Source organism: Lynx canadensis, chromosome D1, assembly GCF_007474595.2.
Source record: "Lynx canadensis isolate LIC74 chromosome D1, mLynCan4.pri.v2, whole genome shotgun sequence".
NCBI lineage: Eukaryota > Metazoa > Chordata > Mammalia > Carnivora > Felidae > Lynx > Lynx canadensis.
In genome coordinates, this window is record NC_044312.2 from 74031163 (window position 1) to 74055688 (window position 24526).

Consider the following 24526-nt stretch of genomic DNA (forward strand, 5'->3'; position numbering starts at 1 on the left):
GCTGCCTCGCTTGGATGAAGACACCCATCCTCTGAGAGTTCATGGTTCTAGATTCTGTTGTCTGTTCCAGGTGCCTCCTCTGTCGGGTCTTCCCAGAAGTCCTATCTCTTCCTCCACTTATTCATCTCCACTTCCTACCCACCCCCCACCCCCCCATCCAGGGCCTTCTCTCTTTTAGTCACCAAGACAAGAACTCCTTCCCATCTGAGTATCCACCTGCAAACTAATCTTCAAATCAGTAAATTAATGCTCCAGGCGCTGAGAATAAAACCTCAGAGAGGCCTTTGGCTGCTCTGAGCATGGCCTGGGAACCGTTTCTCTTGCCGAATCGAAGGCTGCTGGACCAAAATAACCACGGGGGATGGGGCTGGGTATTCCGTCCCCACCAGGTAAAGACAGGCTGGAGCTGCTGTTTTCCATGTCCTTTGGGGATTCCGGTTTAAATGTCGCTTAGGGGCCAGACTCCCCAGCCATGCAACCAAGTGAGGTTCTTGTTATTGCCCTCAGGGGGGGTCCCAGCACCATCTGCTGGGCAGGAAGGATGTCTGTCTCCTTGAACCCCAGACGCTGAGCCGGCTGCCTCCCATTGTTCTGGCCTGTGGTCAGCCCCCCTTCTCAGGCCGACCACACAACCTGACCAAGCAATTCTCTGGGAACACTTTGGGTAGGAAAAAATCATTTTATTAAAGGGCCTCTGTCACAAGCCCCCCATTTCTGGACCTGTCAGATAGGCTTTCAGTGGAAGTTTCTGGTTGTCTTTCCTTCCAGTTTCTCTGTCCATGGCTTCCTGAGATTTGGCACTCTCAGCGGCATCTGGGGAAGGGCCAGTGACCTTGGGGTGCTGGCCCAATGCAGGGAGGGCTGGCAGCTGGCAGAGCGCCAGGGAGTGGCCAGCCCCACAGCCCACAAGCAGTCCCAGTGACGACTGCAGAGATGGCACAGGCTTCGGGGCCCAGATGTTGGCTTCGGAGCCGTCCCCGCACATGCCGTGCTCGTTCCAGCCCCAAGAGTAGCACATCCCTCCTGTGGAAAAGAAAAGACTGCTGTAGAAGTGGCTTTGAGAACAGGGCTCAAACAATCAACCTGGGGACACAGGTAATATCCTAAACCCCGGTTTCCACGTGACAAGACCAAAGCTCAACCGTACTTGGTGGCTTGCCCGCCACCCTTGCTTCCACCCTGCCCTCCAGAGCCTTCCCAGTGTTTCTCACTCCTGCCACCCCACAGCTGTCCCTGTCCCAAACCTGGCCTTCCTCCTTCCTTCACCGTAACCTCCTCCCTCACACCCACCCCATAATCCAAGACCTGCCGACTCTTCCTCCAGAGAAATAGCTCAAATCCTTCCATCTCTCCATCTCTACTGCCTTCCCCTTATCCCGGCACCATTCTCCCGCGTGCTGGGCCATGCCGACAGCCAAGGGACTAACTGGGCAGCTCACCATCTGCCCCAATCTTCAAAGAGCGTCTAGATGATCTCTGACAACTGCAAATCTAATCACATCACTCCCCTGCTTAAAAGACTTCTGTGACTTCCAATGCCCTTAAAGGCCTTTCTTTGGCCTGTGAGGCCCTGAGTGACCTGGCTTCTGACCACCTTGCTGCCCTCCCCTTACTTTCCCCCACCTCACTACGTTCCAAAACCCCTGCCTTCTTTCCATTCCTTACATATGCCTTGTGGGGCCTTCTTTCTCTTGAGGTCCTCTTTTTAATGGGCTCCAGACCTCCTCATCTTTTAAATTCAAGTTAAATGTCGTTCTGAGGCCAGATTCCCTGGCCACTCGATCTAACTTAGATTCTTGATATTGCCCTTGGACTTCACCGCCACGGGGGCCCTCGCACTTTGTGGTGGATAGATGACTTGTGTAGTCATGTGTGTACTGTCCCCTCCTCACTAGCCGATGTGCTCTACAAGGAGGGAAGGACCACGTACGTTTCATTCACTGCCGTATCTCTAGCCTGGTACACAGCTGGTGCTCAATAAGGGCTCGTTGATGAGATAAAAGATTGAATGAACACAGTCATACAGCCAGAGTCTCTAGACCAGCATGATGCCCCCACACATCACAGCATCTCTTCCTAGGTTTAGACCATTTCCTAGGGCCTAAACTCACTCGTGTTTTTTGTAGTCATTAAAAATTTTTTGCCCCCAATTTATAAAAATAATACATCTTCCTGACAAAAAAAAAAAAAAGAAAAATATGGATGAGTGTAAAGAAAAAGCAGACTTTGATCTTGGCACTACTATGTTAAACCTTTAATTTGTGAAATTTGTAAATATTTGTGTATATTTCGTTCTGCTTTTGTCCCTTACTAACACAAATATTTCTCCACAGAACTGCAAAGGATTCAAAAAGAAAATTAAAAATAATTTGTTTGAAATTTTGAAATAGTTCAATATGCAGAAAGATACAAGAAATAACTTAGCAGAAAGAAACATACTCCGTCCAGATTTAGAACATTCGTCAACATATCTGCTTCAACGCTTCCCTTAAAAAAAAGAAAATATACCAGTAAGATAACAGTTTAAGCCCTGCTTCCCGTTCTTGCCCTCCAGCCATTTCTCCTCCCAGGAAGGAGCCACTATTTTGAAGTTGGTGTTTGCTACTGGTTTTATACTTTCTACACATATGTCATTAAATGCCATGTAGCATTTTTAGTCTGTTTTAAAAAGATTTATATAAATAGTGTTGAAATATCTATCTTTATAACACGTGCCCTTTACACTCAGTATTCTTTTTGGAAATTTATCCGAGCTGACACAGATCAAGTTCATTTATTTTAACTGTGCTCAGTATCCCCTTATGTATAAATCTTATTTGACTTATCCATTCCCCTTCTGAGGGACAGTTCTTTGATGATGGTAATTGTTGCTACCTTCTTACACAATATATAATGTACAATATCATGTACTTCATAGTAATATTGTCGCTATTGTAAACAGCGCTGCCATGAACACCCCTGAGCACGTCTCCCTGTACAGAGAGGCGTCTGCGCAGGGCCGGTCCCCAGACGTGAGTGGAGTGGAGCCACACGTTTAGATTTAGGTACGGCTAATAGCTGCCACAATGGCTGCAGTTACTTCCCGTCCCATCAGCGATGGATATGAATGTTTCCCTCTATCTTTACCTTCGCACTCTTGCTATTCTGATAAGTACAATGAACGAATCTGCATTTCCCCGACTACTAGTGAGAGGGAGCATCACTTCATTTATAGCCCTGAGTCGCCTCCTCTTATGAATTGCCTCTGTACATTCTTGCCTGTTTTTCTCTTTGGCTGTTTGTCTTTTTTTTTTTTTTAATGGATTTGTGAGTTTTCTTGATGTATTGTTTTCTACTTTTTTGCTATTCTATGCATTGTGTCTTCTCCCACACGTCCATGGCATGTCTCTTCACTTTGCTTACGGTATCTTTTGTTAAACAAATTTCTTTAAAATGACTGTCTGATTGTCCATTATGGAGATTCAACAATTTCCTTAACCTGTATCCTATTAACAGATATGCAGGTTGTTTCGAGTTTTTCATTATTTTGAGTAACTTGAATAATATTCCTGTGAGTATCTTTGCACATGTATCTTTTTCTACCTAATTGCTTCCTCAAATTAGATTCTTAAAATGGGAATTCCTGGTCAACTGGTATCGACATTTTTGAGATTCCTGAGTACTGTTTTTAATGCTTCCACAATATTTTTCAGAAAGGCCACCTGAATACAACTATGGCAATCTGTGGAAGTTTCCGGTTTACTCCAGCATTGCCAGTATTTAGTGCTCATTATAATGTTTGAAAAATCTTTTCTAATTTGAAGACACAAAAAGATTTCTCATTGTTTGTATTTGTACATTATTGCCATCAAAACTGAAAGATAAGGGGCGCCTCTGTGGCTCAGTCGGTTAAGCGTCCAACTTCAGCTCAGGTCATGATCTCATGGTTCATGGGTTCGAGCCCCACGCCAGGCTCTGTGCTTACAGCTCCAAGCCTAGAGCCTCCTTGAGATTCTGTGTCTCAGTCTCTCTCTGCCCCTCCCCTGCTTGCTCTCTCTCTCTCTCTCTCTCTCTCTCTCAAAAATAAACATTAAAAAATTTTTTAAAAACCTGAAAAATAATTCTTACGTTACTCAGATATTTGTATTTCCTCTTTTGTGTATTGTCTGCTTCATATCTTTTTCCTGTTTAGTATACAAGGGTTTAAGTGCTCAGATCCAAGAGCCAGATGGTTTAGGTTCAAATCCTAGCTCCTCTATTTATTAGCTGAGTGACCTTGGGCAAGTTACTTAGTGTCTCTGTGCCTCAGTTCCTTCATCTGTTAAATGGGGATAATAGTACCTTTATCATAAAGTTGTTTACAAGCGTTAAATGAGTAAGTAGGTGTAAAATACTTAGAATGGTATTTGCCACATAGTATTATGTAAATATTTGTTATTGTTAAGAGCCTTCTTAAGAGCCTTCTTGTTATGTTAAGAGCCTTCTTGTTTTAAAGATTTTTATTTTTAGAATATTCTTTCTCTGCCATATCTAGCACAAATATTTTTTTCTTAGTTTGACTTAAAACTTTGTCTTGGGTCTTTTGATATAAAACATAAGCTTCATGGTTCTTTGTAGTAAACTTCATTGATCTTTTACAATTTCTTCTACTGCTTCTAAGAACTGACAGCCCATCCCTGTCTGGATCAGAATGTATTCTTTTTGATTTTTCAACGATCTTATTTACTTTTCTATCTTTACATTTCACCCTTTCTCCACTGAAAATCTGTTTCCCAGACCACTCTTCCACAGGGGGAGGCTGGCTGGCCAGGGATTACCCTTCCTTTCCCTTTTCCTTTTCCCTGGTAGGAAGGCAATCACTGGCCAAAAGTTTGGGTTTGGGGAAACACAGATGTCTCCCTGTTTGGCCCACGAGCGAGGAAATGCACACAGAGAAGATGAGCCCCGGGCCGCAGCTCCTATGGTTACGCAGGAGTTTCGGCCAAGTTGACGGGAGGCACAAAGTGGGAGAGTGGAAGAGGCTTGGTACCTTTGGGCCCTGCTCGGCACCTGGTGTGGGCTTCGCGCCCGGGCCTGGTGAGTGGCACCAGCTGACGGTCAGCAGGAATGGGGGTGGGAGGAAGGCAGAGCTGACCTACCACCAGGACGCGGCACAACGGGCAGCTGGCAGGTCCCTCTCCTCCTGCCAAAGGAAACACGCTCTGAGGGGCCGGGGTAGCCAGAGGCCTTGAGCCAGGGCTTTCATGCCCACTGGGTCGAGAAGTCTGGCAAAGGGCCAGAAATTTCTTCCCCCAATACTTCCAAAGAAGCCTACTCGAAGTCAGGTGCTTTATATTCTTTATCTCATTTAATTCCAACAACCCTGTGAGGCAGCCATGTTTCATAGATTATTCTCGTTTTGTAGAGGATGAGGCGAGGCACTAGAAACCAGGAAGTGTGGCTCCAGAATCTGCACTAACTTTGCATATTATATACCAGGGCTTGCCAAATTTATTCTAAAAAGGCAGATAGTAAATATTTTAGGTTTGAGAGCCTCATTTGGTTTCTGTTGCATATTCTTCTTCTTTATTATAACCCTTTAAAAACCATTCGTAGCTTGCAAGGCCATACGAAACAGGCCATAGCTCAGACCCGGCCTGCGGGTCACACTTTGCCAGCCCTTGGCATACATATACAATGTCCACTATTTACTGTGGACTGTGCTCCGCTGTCCCGGGTCCCACACTACCGAATGGCTGCGCGATAATGGTACTTCTGTCCCCATCTATGTCATAAGGTCGCTAGGAGGAGGACTGCATAAGTGGACATGCTCCAGCACAGTGCCCGACACACGGTGACGGTCCACACCCACGTATGAGGCAGACCACAGGAAGGGGAGGAAAAGGCTTTAAGAAAGGCCGTGCCAGTGTCAAATGGCACGGAGGAGAGGACGGGCACCAGCAGATGGGAAGGCCTAGGTGGAACGACACGAAGTTTGGGGTTTCTGAACATTTTAAACAAACTTCCTAAGTAAAAAAAAAAAACAAAAACCAAAACCAGGCTGCTGAACTTCGAAAGTGAAAGATGAACTGTGCCTTGGGGCACCTGGGTGGCTCAGCCGGTTAAGTGTCTGACTTCGGTTCAGGTCATGATCTCACGGTTTGGGAGTTCGAGCCCCGCGTTGGGCCCTGTGCTGACAGCTTGGAGCCTGGAGCCTGCTTCGGATTCTGTGTCTCCCTCTCTCCCTGCCCCTCCCCGACTCATACTCTGTCTCTCAAAAATAAATAAACGTTAAAAAAAAAAAAAAACAAAAAAAAAAAAAAAAAAAAAAGAAAGATGAGCTGTGCCCTGAACAGAAGGGACTCTCAGCAAGACCTTTAAGTACTGAAGCCCCTCCAGCATTTGAGAATCGGTTTCATATGCCCCCCCCAAACAGCCTCATTTAGGGTCTTTTTAGGGACACAGTGAAGGTGGGAAGGCCCTCTGGATTCAGCAAGCTGCTACTACGCAGGCCCTTCTCATGCAGAAGTGAGAGGAAGGAGAATGGCCTATGGTAGGCCTCTCCCTAAGCTAACTGGAATGTGGAACACCCAGTTTTCAAAATAGGTAGGTTATAGGATCATTCCTGGCTTTACAGAGGGCTCTCTGCAGTGTGCCGGGCACTTACCAGGTCCTTGAGGAACTAAAACCCACCTGATTGATCCAGACCTGATTTACTGGCCCTGAGGTACATGGCTGGGCCTTGGGTGGAGAGCCCATAGTTACTGGGATTCCCTAGCCTCTTAAGACTTCAGGCCCCCTGATCATGGGGCTCAATGGAGTTGGCCTCATCCAGGCTGTGACAAGTGATGGGCTTGCAGCCCACCACACTTGCGTCAGCCTAAGAGCCCTGCAGGCAGCGGAACCCAGGGACTGGCAGGGTCCTGGCACAGGCTAGACACAATACTCAAATCTGTTCAGGCCTCGTGGCACCTGCCTGAGCTTCTTGGCAACCTGGGTCCTTAGAGGGCCTTATGGTGCTGGGATTACAGCCCAATGCTAGGGAGGGGGACACATTTCTGCTGGAGGGCCTTGCCTAAGAGGGGCAAACACCTGAGCATGTGTGATAGAGCTAGTGTGGTAGAGCTTCATTGTGAACCACGGAACGAAGACTACATTTCCCAACCTCTCTTGCAGCTGGGTGTGTGAATGAGCTGTAAGCCAAAATGTTCTGTAATAGCTATGGCGCCTTGCCTTCAAAGACAGATGGCACGTACCCGTTGCCCCTTCGTCTATCTCCTCACTGGGAATGTGGATGTGATGGCTGGAGCTCTAGCTGCCATCTCAAACCATGAGAAAGAAGGCTATCACCTAGGGATATTACTTCCCAATTGCATACAAATGTCACTTAATCCCCACAGCAACCTCCATTTATGACTCCGGTGTTATGATCTCCATTTTACAGATGACGCAACTAGGCTCAAAGGGTGAAAAAACTTGTTCATGGTCACACAGCCATGCTGAGCCAGGACTAGAATCCCTGACTCCCAAGTCTCAGGCTCATTCACGAGTGCCAAACTCTGTGAAAATGTAGTAACATCACTGAATGGTTAGTGTATGCCGGGCCCTGTGATGAACACTTAGTTCACTGAATCTCCATAACAAGCCTGCAAGGTAAAATCTAACATTATCCCCGTTTTCCAGAGGGATGGCGTCAACCGGGCAAGGATTCTAGCCTGGGCATTCTAGATTCTAGAACTGGATTCTAGCCTGGGCATTGGGACTCCAGGGCCTCTTCTGTTAATATACTATCCTCTCTAGCGAAAACCCTGCTTCCCAGGTAATTAGGAAAAGGTACAGTCGCAGCCCACCTGTGTGGGGGACAAGGTCAGCGGTGGAAGGCAGGAGCCATAGCTGGTGAGAGAAGCACTCTGCAGGAAGCACAAACCTCACTGAGCCCTTGTGAGCATTGGGGCCCAGGCCCGAGGAAGCCGCATAAGGCCCTGTCCCTCCTGCATCTAGTGGGCTGGGGAAGGGAGGAAGAATGTGGGCAAAAAGTCAGGCAACTAATGGTTCCCCTTGTCTCCTGTCAAAGGCCTCACAAAGACCTAGAGCATCAGGAGGGGCTGGTCTTCTGCAATACCAGGCAGAGAGAGAAGGACGGGTGAGGTCTGAGTAGCCTCACAGAGAAGGCTCTGGATTCAGGAAGCTGGTAAATGTCATTGTGGCCGCAGCTGGCCCTGGAGCTGGGTAAATTTGGGAAAAACTTCTGAGTGTCCAGCCACCAAACTCACGTGGATCCCACCCCTTTGGCCATAATTGCCAGGGTGATCCCTAGGGTCCTGCTGTGAGCGAGGAATGGCGAGGGAAGAACCCAGAATTCAGGCCTCCTATAGTGTTTTGGGTCTAGTTCAGGTCCTCACGCTCTCTTGCCTGGACAATTACAACAGCTACTCTATCCTTTACGTAGAGGCAGCTGGCCTGGGTGGGGGACTCAGGCTGAAGCACAGCAAGGACTAGGTCCTCCTGTGGGCAACCTCCTGTCTCCTGCCACCAAGGTGACCAAGACCAGGACTCTCAGCTGGCTCTCCAAGCTCTCTGTCCCTCTTGGCTGCATCACCCCTCTTTCCCAGTGCTCTGTGCCAGCCCCGCAGGCTTGGCCGCAGGCAACAGCCCCGGCCGTTGGCACGGGCCCTCTTACGGTGGGCAGAGTCTGGGCTGAGACAAATCAAGAGTCCCTCCCCGAATTCACCCGGGCCTTTCACACAGTCATGATTTGCTCAGGCAAGTCCACTTATGTGGAAGCTCTTCTTCCTGGCCCTGTGCTGGACACAAGACCTAGATGAGGAAAATTCAGTTTCTGCCCCGGGGCTCCCAGTCCACTGGGGAAGACAACCATGAGAAGGAGGATTATGGGGACCAATGGCATGTGTGCACAAGGAGCCACACACAACAGTGTTCACTGCAAAAGACTGGGGGAAGTCCCCAAATACTCATCTATAGAGGAGTGTTTAAAGAAAGGATGGCTCGACCCTACTACCCAGCTACTAAAAACAATGAGATAGCTTTCTATGGCCTGACATCAAGATATCTAAGACATTCTAGAGAGAAAATCAGTTGCAGAACAACACAGAGTATGATTCAATTTATGTAGATCCCCTATACATTTCTACAGGTACAGATCTTGAAGAATACATCCCCAACTGTGAACAATCTCTGAGCAACAGAGGGAGAAATGGAGGGGAAAGGTGGCCAAGATTTTGTCGTTTGTTCAAATTTAAGAAGTAGTAACAAAGGATGATGATTTAAAAAAAAAAACACAAAACTATAGCTTACTTGACAATAATATATTTTATTTTTTTTTTTAATTTTTTTTTTTAACATTTATTTATTTTTGAGACAGAGAGAGACACAGCATGAACGGGGGAGGGTCAGAGAGAGAGGGAGACACAGAATCCGAAACAGGCTCCAGGCTCTGAGCTGTCAGCACAGAGCCTGATGCGGGGCTTGAACTCACAGACTGTGAGATCATGACCTGAGCTGAAGTCGGACGCTTAACCGACTGAGCCACCCAGGCGCCCCAACAATAATATATTTTAAAAAAATAACAGTATTCCTAAGGGACAGAGGTAGCATAGAGGAGAGGATGGTATGCTCTGTTGGGGAAAGGAGATGGGTGTCACTGAAAGTTTCAGAGGTTCATTCTTAGCTGGGTTTTGAAGGATGAGTAGGAGTTAACCAATTTTTTTTTAAGGTTTATTTTTTTTTTTTTTAGCATTTATTCATTTTTGAGAGAGAGAGAGAGAGAGAGAGAGAGAAGGCAGGGGAGGGGCAGAGAGAGAGGTTGACACAGAGCTTGAACTCATGGACCTGAGTTGAAGTTGGATGCTTAACCGACTGAGCCACCCAGGTGCTCCAGGAGTTCACCAGTCTTAAATAGAGGGTATCCATTGAAATCTGCCCACTCTGAGCTGCTTTCATTGATCCCAGTGTCATCCTTTTGCTGCAGAAGTGAATGGTGGCTGAGCGTAGGGCTGGGTCCCACTGGGCTGCGGGAAGGCTATTAATTTCACTTTGAGCTCCTACTACCCAGAATCCTCTAAGCATACACACCACACCCCTCCTGGTTCTACAGGTGTTTATATTTGCATTTGTCTCACCAGTCTGTGAGCTGGGATTGGAGTTGGGTGCTGAGAACAGGGCACACTCATCAAGTAGTCCTTAGGCACATGGGACAGGCACTCAGATTATGTATGCATCTAGTCTTTCTGAGCCCCTTGTTCTGTCTAGAGAGTAGCAAGAAGGGGAACACACCTAATGCTGAAATTGGGTGCCATCAACCTCAGTTGTATGCCTGGTTGCTTGCCTTTATTCCCTTGTCTGTGGCCAGAACTGCCCGCTGGCCATAGGCCTCAAGAACAGAGAGCTGCAAGTCTCTGTCCCCATTCACACTGCCCAGAAAAGCAGTTCCTACAGAGAATGGCCATGAGAATGGCTGTGAGGACAATGGCCTCACGGGGCCAGGCTGAGGGAAGAGGCATTGACAGTGCAGGACCCTTTCAATAACCAGTCTATCCATCACTCTCCAGGGCCCATGACGCCCTCAGGCAGGAGCTGAGGCAGCAGGAAAGAGCCGTTCCAGAATCAGAAAGTGGAGCTGTTCACCCACAGAATCACTCTAGGGAAGTTTTGGGATTGTGGCCCAAATTGCCTCAGGGAAGGCTGTAAGTGGAAGCAGGCTGGCCTAGGGGCCCTTCCAGACCAGGATCCATGGAAGTGCTGAGAATGCATTGAGAAGGGGAGATGGGGTGAAGGCTGAAAGCAAGGAGGAGGAGGGCTGGGTGTCTACATGGAAGAAAAGATGAGGGCCTCTGGAAGAAGGAATTAGGAAGGTAACATTCAAAACATAGCCAGAACCAGCCACTTCTCACCAGCCCCATCACCTCATACTAGAACTCTGAGGGCTTCCTACTGGTTCCTCTGCTGCCTCTATTGCCTCTCGTCATCTGTCCTCCACACAGAGCCTGCGTGATCCCGTTAAAACCCAAGTCAGACGTGGCACTGCTCTGCTCAGAATGCTCCAATGGCTTCTCCTCTTACTCAGATAAACAACAGCTTCCTCTCCGACCTCAAGTCCCATGTGTTCCACCCTACTGAGATCAGAACAGCTACACTGACTTCTTGTTCCTCAAACAGTAATCACCTCAGGGCCTTTGCACTTGCTATTCCTGCTGTCTGGAATGTTCTTGCCCTGATATCCACAGGTTCATTCCCTCATGTTGTGCACGTATTTGTTCAAATGCCACCTTATCTATCTGAAAGGCCTTCCCTGACGACTCTGTATGAAATAGCAGTCTACAACCCTCCCCATCTCTGTCTCCTCATCTGCTTTATTTATTTATTTTTTACTGTTTATCTATCAGCTCTTCAAAAGAAGGGACTCAGTTTTGTATGCTGCCATATCCTAGCACCTAAACAGTGCTCAGCACCTATTAGTACTCAAATACCTGTTGTGGGAATGAACAAACAAATGAATAAATGAATGAACCAACGAATGAATGAAGTGAATGAATAAATGGCCAGTGAGATAACAGAGCTGCCTTGTTCTCTCCTGAAGGGGCAAAAGAGAACCTGAGGATGTGGGGAGGAGATGCCATGGGTAGGCCGACTGCAGCTCACTATCAGGAAGAAGGCTGGGATGGCTAGGAGGCTGCCCAGAAGAGCAGCAGGTGGTCTTCTGCTGGAGGTTCCGAGCCCTCAGTTGGCACAGGCCCTCTTACGGTGGGCAGAGTCTGGGGTGAGACAAATCAAAAGTCCCTCTGGCCATGGAGAGCTTGTGTGGCGGTGTGGGTGGGGGTAGATGTGTATGAGAGGGAGGAAGGTGAGGCCGAAAGCAGGCCCCAGGCCTTCAGGCTGGCTCCCTCCGACAAGACAGACGAATGGCCCTGGTTCAGATGATAAACAGAAACGTACTGAGTTTCTGGGTTTACCCTCATCAGTCTTATTCTGAGTCTGCAATGTTGGGGCTGCTTTAGAACCTCTTTTAAAACCCTGTATCTCAAAAAGTTGTCCAGTTCTTTGTCAGTCTTTGTCCCGTTATGTAAGAGGAAACTGAGGCCCAGAGTGGGGCAGTATTGTGCTGAGGTCCTCACCTACACACCTTCCCACTGCTCTCCGCCTCTCCCTTTGCATCACTTCGGGCACCGCATGTGATGGTTGGAGCAGCTCAGTGAGGAAGGTATTTGGATCAACACTGCATGGAAGAGAACATGAGAGTCTGGAAGAGGTTCAGAAACAGCACAGCTGGGAGAGGCAGAGGCCAGCCTTCTGCCCCCACTTCCCCCCACCCCGGAGCAGGAGGTGCTGGGGCTGCCGTGGCCACATTTTCCCAGTCACCTGCGCAGAGAGCGTGCCGTGGCACGTGGCACGTTGGCTCCACTGGGTGACTATTCTTAGATCTAGGGAGCTAGGAATGATGGATTTAGAACTTACGAGGTGGAAACGTGTTGGCCTGTTTTATAAACAACTGAAATCCTCCCCCCAGACTGTCTTTCTGAGTGCTGTGTTCTCTGTGGAACTGCTGGCTTTCTGGGCTTCCTGGCTGCACTGAGAGAGGGAAGAGAAAAGGCAACTAACCCTCTTGAGGGCCTACTATGGCCACGGATGGTGCCAGGGCTTTTGCATGACTCCATCCCGTTTAACAGAGCAGCCCTGGCAAGACGGTATTGGGATCACACTCTGTGATCACAGAGAGGTGCTGAAATGAGTAGGCCTGGTGTGCAGCCGGGCCCTGCCAGCAGGGGTCTGGACCTGGTGGGTGGAGTGTTAAGGGCACAGGGTGGCAGCTCTGGAGTTCAATTCCTGGTAAGCGTTTCAAGTACTACGATTTCTTCACTGGAGGTGACAAGCTGCTGGCCTGTCCTCACAGCCAGCCAGGGACCCTTCTCTCAATAGGTTCCAGGTTGCCATCATCCCTTTTTAAGTGTGTTCCCAAAGCTGGCCACAGCTCTCTAGAGACAATACACCCCTCTGGACGTATACCTTGTCCTGGAGGCGGCCTCTATCAGTTTAGCCGAGGCCACAGGAGCTGTGTTGGAGTCCCGGTCTGCGGACTCCTAAACCGTGCATGAGAAGCTATGCTGCGTCCCCTGGCCTGGGCTGTGTGCTTCTGTTCTGGACCTGGCCAGAACTTTCAAGTTGTCTCCATTATTGTCTTACTGAATGGACACAGAAATCCCCGAGGGGCACTAGAGGAGGGGCAGGGGCACAGATGAAGCTCTGGGACCAGGGACAGTGGGACTGCTGCCATTCCTGGGTCCTGGTCACCAACAGAGCCTCCCTACGCTGTTCTCCTCCCTGTGCCTGTCTGGGAATTACCACTGTGCGTGAGAAGAGGCTGGGCGTTAGCACAACAGTGGGGGTAGGGGTGAGAGGGTCTGGGGCAGAAGAATCTATAGGCAGATCAGAAGATTAGGGCTCTAGAGAGGAGCCACGACTGGATGACACAAACCTGAGAAGGAATTCTCCCTTGCTTTCCAATCACTTACTAATGAGCGTCTGCTCTGTGTTTGGTGCTGTACCCAATTCAGGTCGATGTATTTGGCACACGGCAACTAGGCCCCCACACAGTACGAGTGCTAGGTCAGGGACACATGCCAACTCTTCAGAAGGATCGAACCCCTTTGGGATAGAGCCTGTCTCTTACTTATCTTCTCTTTTTCAGATAGTAAATTTTTATTGAACTCCATGACAGCCAAAAAAGAAAGAAAGAAAATACGATAGTACAAAAGAGGAAAAACTAAGGGATTAATCCTTTAAATTTACATTAATGTATTTTTTTTTCCTTTTAAGAAAACTTTAATTTTTTTAGAGCAGTTTCAGGTTACAGAAAAATTGAGCATGAAGTACAGAAAATTCCCGGTCTCCATACACTCACTGCTTCCACACTATCGATAGCCCGCACCCGAGTGGTACATTTGTTACAATCGATGAACCCACCTTGACACATCATTAGGGCCCAAAGTCCCACAGTTTACATTAGGGGTCACTCCTGGTGTTGCTGTACATTCTATGGGCTCTGACAAATATGCGATGACCTGTATCCACCATTATAGCATCAGACAGAACAGTTCCACTGCCCTAGGTCCTCTGTGCTCCACCTATTTATTTATGGTTTTATCCAGCAGAGTGAATGCATGAGTGGAGGAATAGCTATTCCTCCCATAAGAGTGCCCGTAAGGTTCACGCACGGCTCTAGCAGGAGGAATACAGAAGTGAACAGGACACAGGCCCGTGGCCTCCAGGGGCGTACATTCTACTGAGGCAACAATAAGCAAGCAGACACAAATCGACAGGATGCATCTAGTGATAAAGAGCTATAAAGAAACAAAATGGAATAATATGATTGAAAGGACAGGTGGTCAGGAAGTCCTCTCCAATAAGGTGGCCTCTGAGCCAACCTCAGGGTGAGAAGGAGCCAGGTCTACAAGCACCTGGAGGAAGAGCTTTCCAGGCAGAGACAATAATAAATATAAAATCCCAGAGCGGGATTTGTGTGTGTGGGGCTGAGAGAGCTGGGGAGAGGCAGGCCTTGAGAGGGAAGGGAAGCCTGGTGAGGAGTCAGGAGTTTATTCTGAGGATGCTGAGAAGCCACTGGAGAGTTTTAAGCAGGGAGTGAGAAGATCTGACTTACGTTTGAAAAGGCTGCTCTGTGAAGGGGGAAACACAGGGAGACTTTCAGGAGGCTCCTGCCTGGCAGAGGACCTGGCGTGAGGGGGCAGGATGGAGTGGGCTGGGAGCAGGGGAATGGGCAGAAATGGACGGATTTATTCTACTCTGATAGTAGGGTGTTTGGACCTGTTGACGGATTGACACAGGGAGCGAGTGACGGGGATTCGTTGAGCGATGGCAGCCGGTAGTGCCATTTATGAGGTGGAGGAGCCTGGGGGAGGGCTGGGCTTAGGGAGCAAATGGAGTTCTGTTGTGGACATTTTAAGGTGGAAGTGCCTACTAGACGTGAATGGATGGATGGATGGATGAATGAATACGTCCCCAAAGACAGGCTTCTGGTGAGTCTACGGGATTACCAACCTGAGTGAGAACTGGGAAACTGAGGATGACAACCGCAGGAGCCACCAGGTGAACAGTGGGCAGCTCCAGAAGTAATGGTGTGCTCATGACTCGATGGGGCCTGACTTGGTGCCTTCGTCATGCTGAATTCTAGCTTCTGCTTTTCTTTTTTTCTTGAAGGAAGTGCATGACTGGGATGATGCATACTCCACAGGCCTTTGTGAATGTCCCTACTTCATAAAAAAATGTGTAACATTTGGAAGCAAAATTGCCCTTTGGGATAATTACAACCGACCGGCCCAAGGTCTCCCGCCAGTCCTGTGGGAAGCAGCACCCTCCCCTCAGCCTGGGAGTGGCCTGCTGGGCTGGGACACACCAGCCAGCGCTCCTCGCCTGGGGCGGGTGTCGGCAGGAGAAGTTGCAATCCCGGAGGATGCGGGGTCTGCACAGCATGAGAAATGCTGCAGCCCTGCTGCCAGACTCTCTCTGGAACATGTTCTAATTCCTAGGGAGTGTGAGGCCACCTGAAATGAGGGCCTGTGAAGGAGGCAGCTCTGAGAGGCCCTGTGGCCCTGGCCCTAGAAGAACACACAACCGCAGCTAGGGAGGTCTGGTGAGTCCCGCTGGGCTCCCTGCCTGCGTGGCTGTTCACATCCCTGATGGGACTACTCAGCCTCCTGTGGGCTCAGTCCAAAGGGACAGATTCCCCTCCCAGACGAGGGGGTTAGAAGCTCTAAGGTAGAGGCCAGGCATGTGTCCCCAGGGTGCAAATCTTCCAGTGGCACCCTAGCTCAGAAGGAAATCCAAAGTCTAGTCCTTGACCTATACAGTTTCACACCATCTGGGTCCCAGCTACCTCTCTGATGCCTGCTGTCACCGCTCCCCTCCCCACTCACTCCTCCTGAGCCACAGTGGCTTCCTTACTGTTCCTCTAACTGGTCAGCCATGCTTTTAGCTTCACATGGGTCTGCTCCCTCTGCCTGGAACACTCTTCTCTGGGTATCCACATGGCGTCCTACCTCCTTTCATTTGGGTCTTAGTTTAATTTTCACATTCTCAGAGAACCTTCCCTGATCAGTCAACCCCATCCATCTCTCCTCTCACCCTGTTTTATTTTCTTTCCTGTCACATAACACCCCATCATATATTTAGGTCTCTCCACTAAGAAATGAAAAACTTCATGAGAGCAAAAATTTCATTTTGTTCAACTGCTGCAACCCCAGCACTGAGAATAGTTATAGGTATATAAAAGGTGCTCAATAAATATTTGTTTTAGGAATAAACAGGTGTCACTTGCCCCATTCCCTTGGGAATGCCCATTCCCTTGAGGGGAAAGCCCAGTCAAAGAGCTGAGCAGGCTGTTCCCAGGGGTCACCATCAAAAGGAACACTGTACGGGTATATGTGGAGGGGGCAGCCTGTATTGAAGGCACACACAATTTGTAGAGTGCCTGCAGCCTCTGCTGTGGGGAAGAGAGACATTATAGGTAATGACCGGACAGACTCAACCTTTGGCTAACTCGGCCCGGCCAAGTCCGTCCAAGCTCTGAATAAGGACCCCCACCTACTCAGTGGCCTGCAGGCAGACCCTCTCCCCCTCCCAAGACCAAGAGGAGCCCACTGGGCAGCATGTATCTCAAGTGCTCACTGGATGGGCCAGAAATATGCAAACCATTGTTGTTGCTCAGTAGCTATGGAGCCAGACAGGCTTGGATTTGATCTTGCTTGACACCTACTGTGTATACCTGAGCTTCGGTTTCTTCATATGTAAATAAGGATAGCCATCTTTCCTTTACCTTTTTTTTCCCCCCTGGGAACATATGTGTAGAGTACCCAACACAGAGTCTGTCCTGTGATACATGCTTGGTCCACACTTGTTCCCTCCCCTGTCTCCCCAGCTGCTGCGGGGGTGGCCTTGTGCCTCCTGCCCAGGATCTGGTTCCCAGCCCTCCTTGCTTCCAGATGTTAGTACATTTAGGAGGATCCCCAGTGCAGGGGCACATGACAAAAGCATGACATCTCTCCTCTCTGGCCATCCCCCAAGACCCCTTGCATGGAGCAAGTAGATAACACTTCACACAAGTTCTAGCTGAGACCTCAGTCAGTGACTGAGATGTCCTGACAGGCGCAAGCCACTGAGCATTGCTACGGAAGCCTCTCTATAGCAGTCATTCTCCACTGTGTCACTTGTTTCCTGGCTCAGCTGCCTTGCGGCACAGGGGGAAAGGCAGTGGATGAAGCACCAGAGGATTAGACTCCTGGTGGAGCCTATGCACCTATGGGCTGCATGACCAGCCGTAACTCTCTGCTTCTTCCTGACTCTTATCTCCCCCGACTCTAGGTAGTTGGCCACTGTTTCTCAAACCACAGACTGACAACTATCTGCGCTGCATCTGTTAACAGGGTCCCGGTGCCGCGTCAGACCAGCCGTCAGGGTCTCCCCTTGGAGGTGATAATGAACGTCTGATGTAGGAGTCAGACTAGCTAAATTGTTTTCAGTCTCCCAGGGGACAAAACAGGCAACACTGAAGCTGCTCTGGTTAGAGCAGGGGTGATGGGCTCAGAGCCCCATGTGCTCAGCCCCCCTCCACTCCCACTGGCTCCACAGCATCCTAGAGCTTCCCAGAGCACAGTCTGAAGACCCCCCCCCCCACCCCCAAGTCCCAGGGATTTCTAGCACCTTCCCTAGAAGGGAAGTCAAATATTCATTCATCCATTCGCTCACAAATATTTAGGAGGCGCCTTCTGCTTTCTTTATGCAAGTATTCATTTGAAGTCAGTAGCTCTACTACTTACTAGATGTGTAATATTGGGCCAGTTAATCTCTCCAGGGCTTTCTCATCTGCAAGATGGGAAAAGGATACCTGTTTTCCCTATCTTACAGGATTCTTCTAATGCTCAAAAATCAAATGAAAACACCTGTGAAGAAGTGCTATATTATCTGGAAAAGACTCTGCAGACACTGACCACCATCACCACCACTAGTATATGTAACTACTTCGGAAGTCATAGAACTAAATGCAGTCCTTAGAGGCCTCTGTAAATGTTACTCTCCTACTTTCTGTAGCTAAACTTCCAGAAGGTGTTACAGGGGTTGGGGAAGCCATCGTTCTGAAAGCTTCATCTGAAAGACAGCAACCTGCCCACAGGGGTATTTCTGAGATTGAAGAATATTACTCAGTTTGGGGAGCCCGGGTGGCTCAGTTGGTTAAGTATCCGACTTTTGGTTTCAGCTCAGGTCATGATCTCACGGTTGGTGAGTTCGAGTCCTGCACTGGGCTCTGTGCTGACAGCACAGAGATTCTCTCTTCCTCTCTCTGCCCCTCCCCTACACACACACACTCTCTCTCTCTCTCTCTCAAAATAAATGAATAAACGTTTAAAAAAAAAAGGATATTACTCGGTTTGTTATCTTCTAAGTGGAACACTTGTCTATTATCCAAAATTTCTTCATTGATCATATACGAATAAAAGATTTTTAAAAAACTGTTGAAAATACTGATATACAAAATTCTTTCAAAAACTTTTAAGTCTTTATCTGCTGCTTTAAAATGAATTCAGGTTGGGGCGCCTGGGTGGCTCAGTCGGCTAAGCGTCCGACTTTGGCTCAGGTCATGATCTCACGGTCCGTGAGTTCGAGCCCCTCGTTGGGCTCTGTGCTGGCAGCTCAGAGCCTGGAGCCTGCTTCGGATTCTGTGTCTCCCTCTCTCTCTGCCCCTCCCCTGCTCATGCTCTGTCTCTCTGTCAAAAATAAATAAAACATTAAAAAAAATAAAAATAAAAAAATAAAATGAATTCAGGTGAGGCACTCTGAGCAAGGGCAAATGTCAAGCTCTGCAGGGTATGGGCAGCATGGCTCTATGGGAGGAGCATGGGGCCAGCTCTGCCACTGACTCAGCACGGACTTGGGGACTTGGGTGAGTCACTGTCCTTCCCAGGTCCTCTGTTTCCACACCTATAAACTGAAGGCACGAGCTTTACTGATCTCCAAGAGCCCTTCTAGCTCTGATGGTTAATGTTTCAGGACAGTGGAGTGTAGCTTCCAACATACCCAGGCTGTCTGTCATTCCACAGCACATCCAGACGTGCTGAGGCCGCAGTCTTGCTGAGCTCAAGGTGGCTCATGGAGATGTCATTTGCCGAAAACAATGCCCCTCTCCCTAGTCACTCAACTGGAGTTTCAGACTTTCCAAAGCACCCTCAGCCCCACAATAAACCCAAAGCAGGAGGATGAGGAAGCAAGCATGTCTAGAAGAGAGGTGGCTCACTTAGGAGCTGCACCCTTGTGACAGGGTCATGACCAAAATCAAGGCATTTTGACTCCAAGCTCTGAGCTCCTTACCTCATGGGGATCACATCCCAATGCTCAGTCCCACTGAAGAAATATGGACCCAAAGAGCTTTCATGTGGGGGACCACCAGAGCTGAAGTCAGAAGATGGGACCATGCTCCTGCTCCAGCTCTTCCTGCTGTGTGCTTCTAGACCAGCCACTCCCTGGTACCGGGCCTCAGTGACTTCATCCCCAACATAGGGATAGTGCTCCTGACAATTCCACGCTACAGTGAGGCTTGTGTGAGGGGGAATAGAAACCTTTGTATGCTATAAAGCTATATATTAGTTACCATTAACACCATATACCCCAAAGGTTGAAGGAATCTACTCCTGTCCTTCAAAAAAACAACAACAATCCTGGGAAGTGTAAGTGCTGGACCACAGGGCAACTGGATATGGGACCTGAATGGGCAGGTCACTTTACTCTGCAGGCTGAGCTGCATAGGACTCTGGGCCTGACTCCAGTCCTATGGAGACCAAACAGCACCAAAGCTGAACACATTTGACAGGAGTGTAGAGCCTGTCAATGTGGACAGTTTTTCTGGGCCTTCAATCCCATCAACAAACATCCTTCTAATACCAACTGCAAATAAAGTACTTTCTGAGTGCCCCATGTGTACAAGGAAAGAAGGAGGAATGAGCAAAGATGAATAAGATAGTCCTCATTTTTAAGGAATTTCCCATCTCTTAATAACCAACACCTCCTGAGCTCTTACAACATTCCAGGAATCTCTTGTATTACTTCCATTCTCTCATTTCACACCTGTAATACCCTAGTTGGGCAGGAATGTTCAGGATTCCTAGAAGGTGGGGCTCAGGCTCACCTGAAAACTAAATGGTGGAGCCAGGACTCAAACCAAGGTCAGTCTGTTTCCAGATCCTAAGTTCTTAATCCCTTTGTTCCATGGACTCTGTGTCTCCGATAACGTTAGGCAAGCATCTTCCTTTCTGGATCTCAGTTCCCCTATGAAATGCAGAGTTTCAATGATTCTAGTGGGTACAAGAGATAAGGCAAACACTGTGAGTCAAGACAGAAAATGAGAAATGCCCACCTAAAGTGAGGGGTGAGGGGTGGCAATCAGTTCCCATACCTCAGGAAAGAAAGGCATAGGACACTGTCTAGGTGGAGTGAGGCCATGGTCAGGCTTTTGCTTAGATAGGGCTCAAAGCAGCAAGTTTCAGAAAGGCATGGCTAATACGTCTACCTCCACCAACGTCTTTTCTCCCACCAAACCAATGTCTTTGCTCCCCCAATTGGGCTCTGTGCTGATAGCTCAGAGCCTGGAGCCTGCTTCAGATTCTGTGTCTCCCTGTCTCTCTGCCCCTCCCCTGCTCATGAGAGCTGTCTGCACAGAGCCCGACGTGGGGCTCAAACTCACAGACTCTGAGATCGTGACCTGAGCTGAAGTTGGATGCTTAGCCAACTGCGCCACCCAGGCACCCCAACATTAAAAATAATTTTTTAAAAAAGCCCCCATATTGGGGCACCTGGGTAGCTCAGTTGGTTGAGCGTCTGACTTCAGCTCAGGTCATGATCTCGCAGTTTGTGGGTTCGAGGCCCGCGTCGGGCTCTGTGCTGACAGCTCAGAGCCTGGAGCCTGCTTCAGATTTTGTGTCTCCTTCTCTCTCTGACCCTCCCTGACTTGTGCTCTGTCTGTCTTCCAAAAATAAATAAATGTAAAAAAAGTTTTAAAAAATTAAGAAAAAAAAAGCCCCCATACGAAAAAAGAAAAAAAAAAAAAAAAAGGAAAAGGAAAGAAAAAAAGATGCCTCCATACCAATGGAACAGCATTTTCCTTTAATATCTAGTCCTTGGTGCGTGGCTCCCTGTCTTCACAATTTCCTCTGTCTCTACTGGAGAAAGAGCAGTGGCCCTTCTCCATCTGAATTTTTCACAGCAGCAGATGCCAGTAAGGTTGCCTGGAGAGTCTGGAATGCCATGTTGCCATGGTTACAGCAGACCTAGGTTCAGGATGCTTTATCCCCAATGAGCTGCCCTGGCAGTGCCATGCCAGGCTGCTGGTGGAATCTTTCTCGATGAACCAAAAAAAAAAAAAAAAAAAAAAAAAAATCCCATTAATGGACAAGAAACTGCCCCACTGGTGCTTAGGTTCAGCTCTTGCAAACACACTTGTGGGCCACTTAAGGGGCTGCTGGCTGATAAGGAGGCCAGGCCCTGGCTCTCTGCACTATGGCTCACTCGGGGTAATATGGTTTTTAACTGGCTCAGCCAACAAAGCAGGCCCTCCCCCACTCCAGCCCCCAAATTACCACTTCTCTTGTTTGATGCCGCCAGCCTGGGATCTGCCTGCATGGACCCTGGCAATTAGCACAGCACTAGCATTTGTTGGGGAATTAAGAGTCACTGATTAGCCTAATTCCACACCATTTATAGGCAGTGAGTATCAGCCTGGGATTGACTTTTCCAAACAGTGGGCCAGAGGTGGCTAGATCATGGCCTGAGTTTGAAATGGAGGCAAGGGCCTGGTGAGCCAGACTGTGAACCAGGACAAGAGATAGGACTCACCTCCAGGCCTGGCAAACATCAGCCACTGCCTCCCCTAGTCCTGCCCGCCTAAGGGAACTGAAGACAAGAAGAAGGTATTTCCAAATTGAGGTCATGCCTATTTCCAAGTCAATCCTGACCAGAAAGGAAGCCCATTTCCCTCTGACAGCCTCCCCACTGACACCCACTGGAAATGCCCAGACAAAGGATTAGTGACCCCCAAATTGGGGGTTTCTGAGGCTAGAGGGTCTGAGTTAGATGTAGCTGGATGGGCAGGACCCGGACACTCTGCCTACACTTTGTTGCCATCTCACCACCTAAGGGCCTGAACCGTGTATCTGTCCCCTAAGTTGATGTCTGGCTGGATCCCCTTGGAATATGAATGCCCCAGGATAATTACCTTAAGATTCCTGCTGTCAGACTCCTCACCCTCCTGCTGGAGGACCCCAAATAGACCCTCCAGGATGCATTCCAAGGATCATACAGGCCCCTACCACTTGGATGGTTGACCCCTATCCTGACCTAGCAAGAGCCAACTCCAGAGGTAGTATGATTCCCCTGGGTTTCTACCCTCTCCTACCACTTTGCTTGGATGCAGCATAGAGGAACCATGAGCATGTGGAGCTGGCTGAATATGTGCCCACAGACACTGGGTAACTTCCAGATCCCTTCAAAGAGTTTCATAGGCACTGAGGCCTGGCTGGACAGGCCTTGATGACTGAGCTCCCCTAATTCCAACGTCCCTAATTTCAAGCTTGCTTCAAAACAGGGAGCTAAACTAGGTCTTTCTAGTCACTCAAAAAACATTTATTGAGTTTACCTTGATAGATGCAATCAGGGATACAGAATGAACCATCAAGGAATATATAGTCTAGGTAATATGAGGAGACTTCCCAATGGAAAAAGAAAATTAAGGGAGGGGGAGGAAGGGTCTTCTGAGTACGAAGAACAATTCGAACAAAGGTCTTGCTGGGGAAGTAGATGGGCTTGTAGAGCTAATGGTGGTAGTTCAGTTTGGGGGAAGAAGAGCAAAAAGCAGTAGAAGGAAAGAAATTTGGAATGATAGGTAGGGGGCATTTCACTGCAGATGGCTCAGTTAATATAATCCTCAAAATGCCTGACTAAAGATTTTGGACTTTATCCAACAGCTATTGGAAGCCACTAAGACTTTTGAGCAAGGGAGTAGCAGAATCAGAGCTGTGCTTCAGAAGCAAAATCTGGATAATAACAGTCATCATCATTGTCGCTGTTGTCACAGTGGATAACATTTAGGGAGCACTTAGACTGAACATAGAGGAGGGACTACAAGAAGATCTGCTTGGAGGCAGAGGCAGAGTCCAGGAGAAAGAGGATGAACAAAGCCTGCATTATCTAGAAGTGGCGGGATGCAGAAGAGAGGCAGCAGGAGAGAAAGCAAGGAGGCAGGACCAAGAGGGCCTAGCATCTGTGAAGCTGTGGTACAGAGGGGTGACGGGAGTCAGACAGCCTTAGCCAGAGGATGGAGGTCAAAGCCAGGTTCTAGGATATGAGACTACTGGCTTCATAAGCCTCATAGATGGATCTAGAATCCAATTCCAAGGACACAGTCACCCTGGCTCCAGGAACACTCTGGGGAGGAACAGACCATGAAAGAAGGGCACTATCTCGGGAAGACTTTCTCTTCCACACCCTGCCCTGATCCTATAAACCAAGAACCTGTTGGCTGAAGTGAGAAGGAAAGGACCTGGACCTCTCCTAGTGCCTTCTTGGTGGAGGTCTTTCTTTCATGAGAAGCATTAGGCTGGGGCTCCCAGATAGGGAGAGAGCCTTGGTCTTAATCCACCTTGTTTGCTTCTGTCCTTAGGTACCACTGCTACCCAACGTCCCTGGGGATGAGGGCCCTCAGAGATTGCTACCTCCTCCAACATTACTCTCTCTCCTCATGACCCACATGAACCCTCTGCTTTGGTCAGGAGGGCTTCCCACCCTGCTTCACCCTGACCTATGCTCTACAGTCTCCAACTATTTCTCCTTCCATTTCTTCCAGTCAGGAAGGTCTTCAACCATTTCTCCTAGGTGAGTCCAAATCCTAGGCTAGCCTTCAAGGCTCGGTTCAAGTCCTCCTTCCTTTAGATAGTCTACAACAAACATTCCTTCACTGAGCTACAGCATTTAGAATAGAAGTTCCAGAGCAGGAAGGGAGATCCCTGGCCCAACCCTCTCAATTCTAACGAAGAGGACACTGGGCACTGGAGAAGGGAAGAATCTGCCCAAGGCAGAAGCACTAATGGACTAGGACCAGGTACATTCCCTAGACAAGCCTCTTATGAGGCTTTATAGCTCTGCTTTGTTTTGCTTGTCCATAACACAGATTGGGGTCTATGACATTGGTAGGGCACTGACTCCTGTATCTCTTCTCCTCTGGCACAGAGCCCTAGATTGCAGGTAGCTGAGGAAATATAACCCTCAGTAGCCAGTCTCAGGAGGGCCACAGGTCTTGAGGAAAAGTAAGACATGGGTGAAGTAGGAAAAATAACCCTCCTTCCAGCAATTCTCCACTGTTCCTGGGACGCAAGCCAAGACTAGCCTCTGGATTCGGGTGGGACAGAGAAGATGCATTCAAAAGGACTTGTACATCCCAAAGAGATTTCTGCATCCAATGCCAGCGTTCCAAGTGCAGAGGTTCCTGGGAGAGTAGCTTGAG

The 24526-nt window shown here is 48.6% G+C and overlaps 1 protein-coding gene across 1 annotated transcript in view; it reads right to left on the bottom strand.

Moving 5' to 3' along the window:
- Positions 1–673: 673 nt before the first annotated feature.
- The window catches only part of SERGEF (secretion regulating guanine nucleotide exchange factor), a 238204-nt gene continuing 214351 nt past the window's right edge, over positions 674–24526 (bottom strand). The window contains 2 exon segments of the mRNA XM_030332663.1: positions 674–775; positions 778–1023. Coding sequence (XP_030188523.1) covers positions 684–775; positions 778–1023 — 338 coding nt within the window. The 3' untranslated portion in view covers positions 674–683.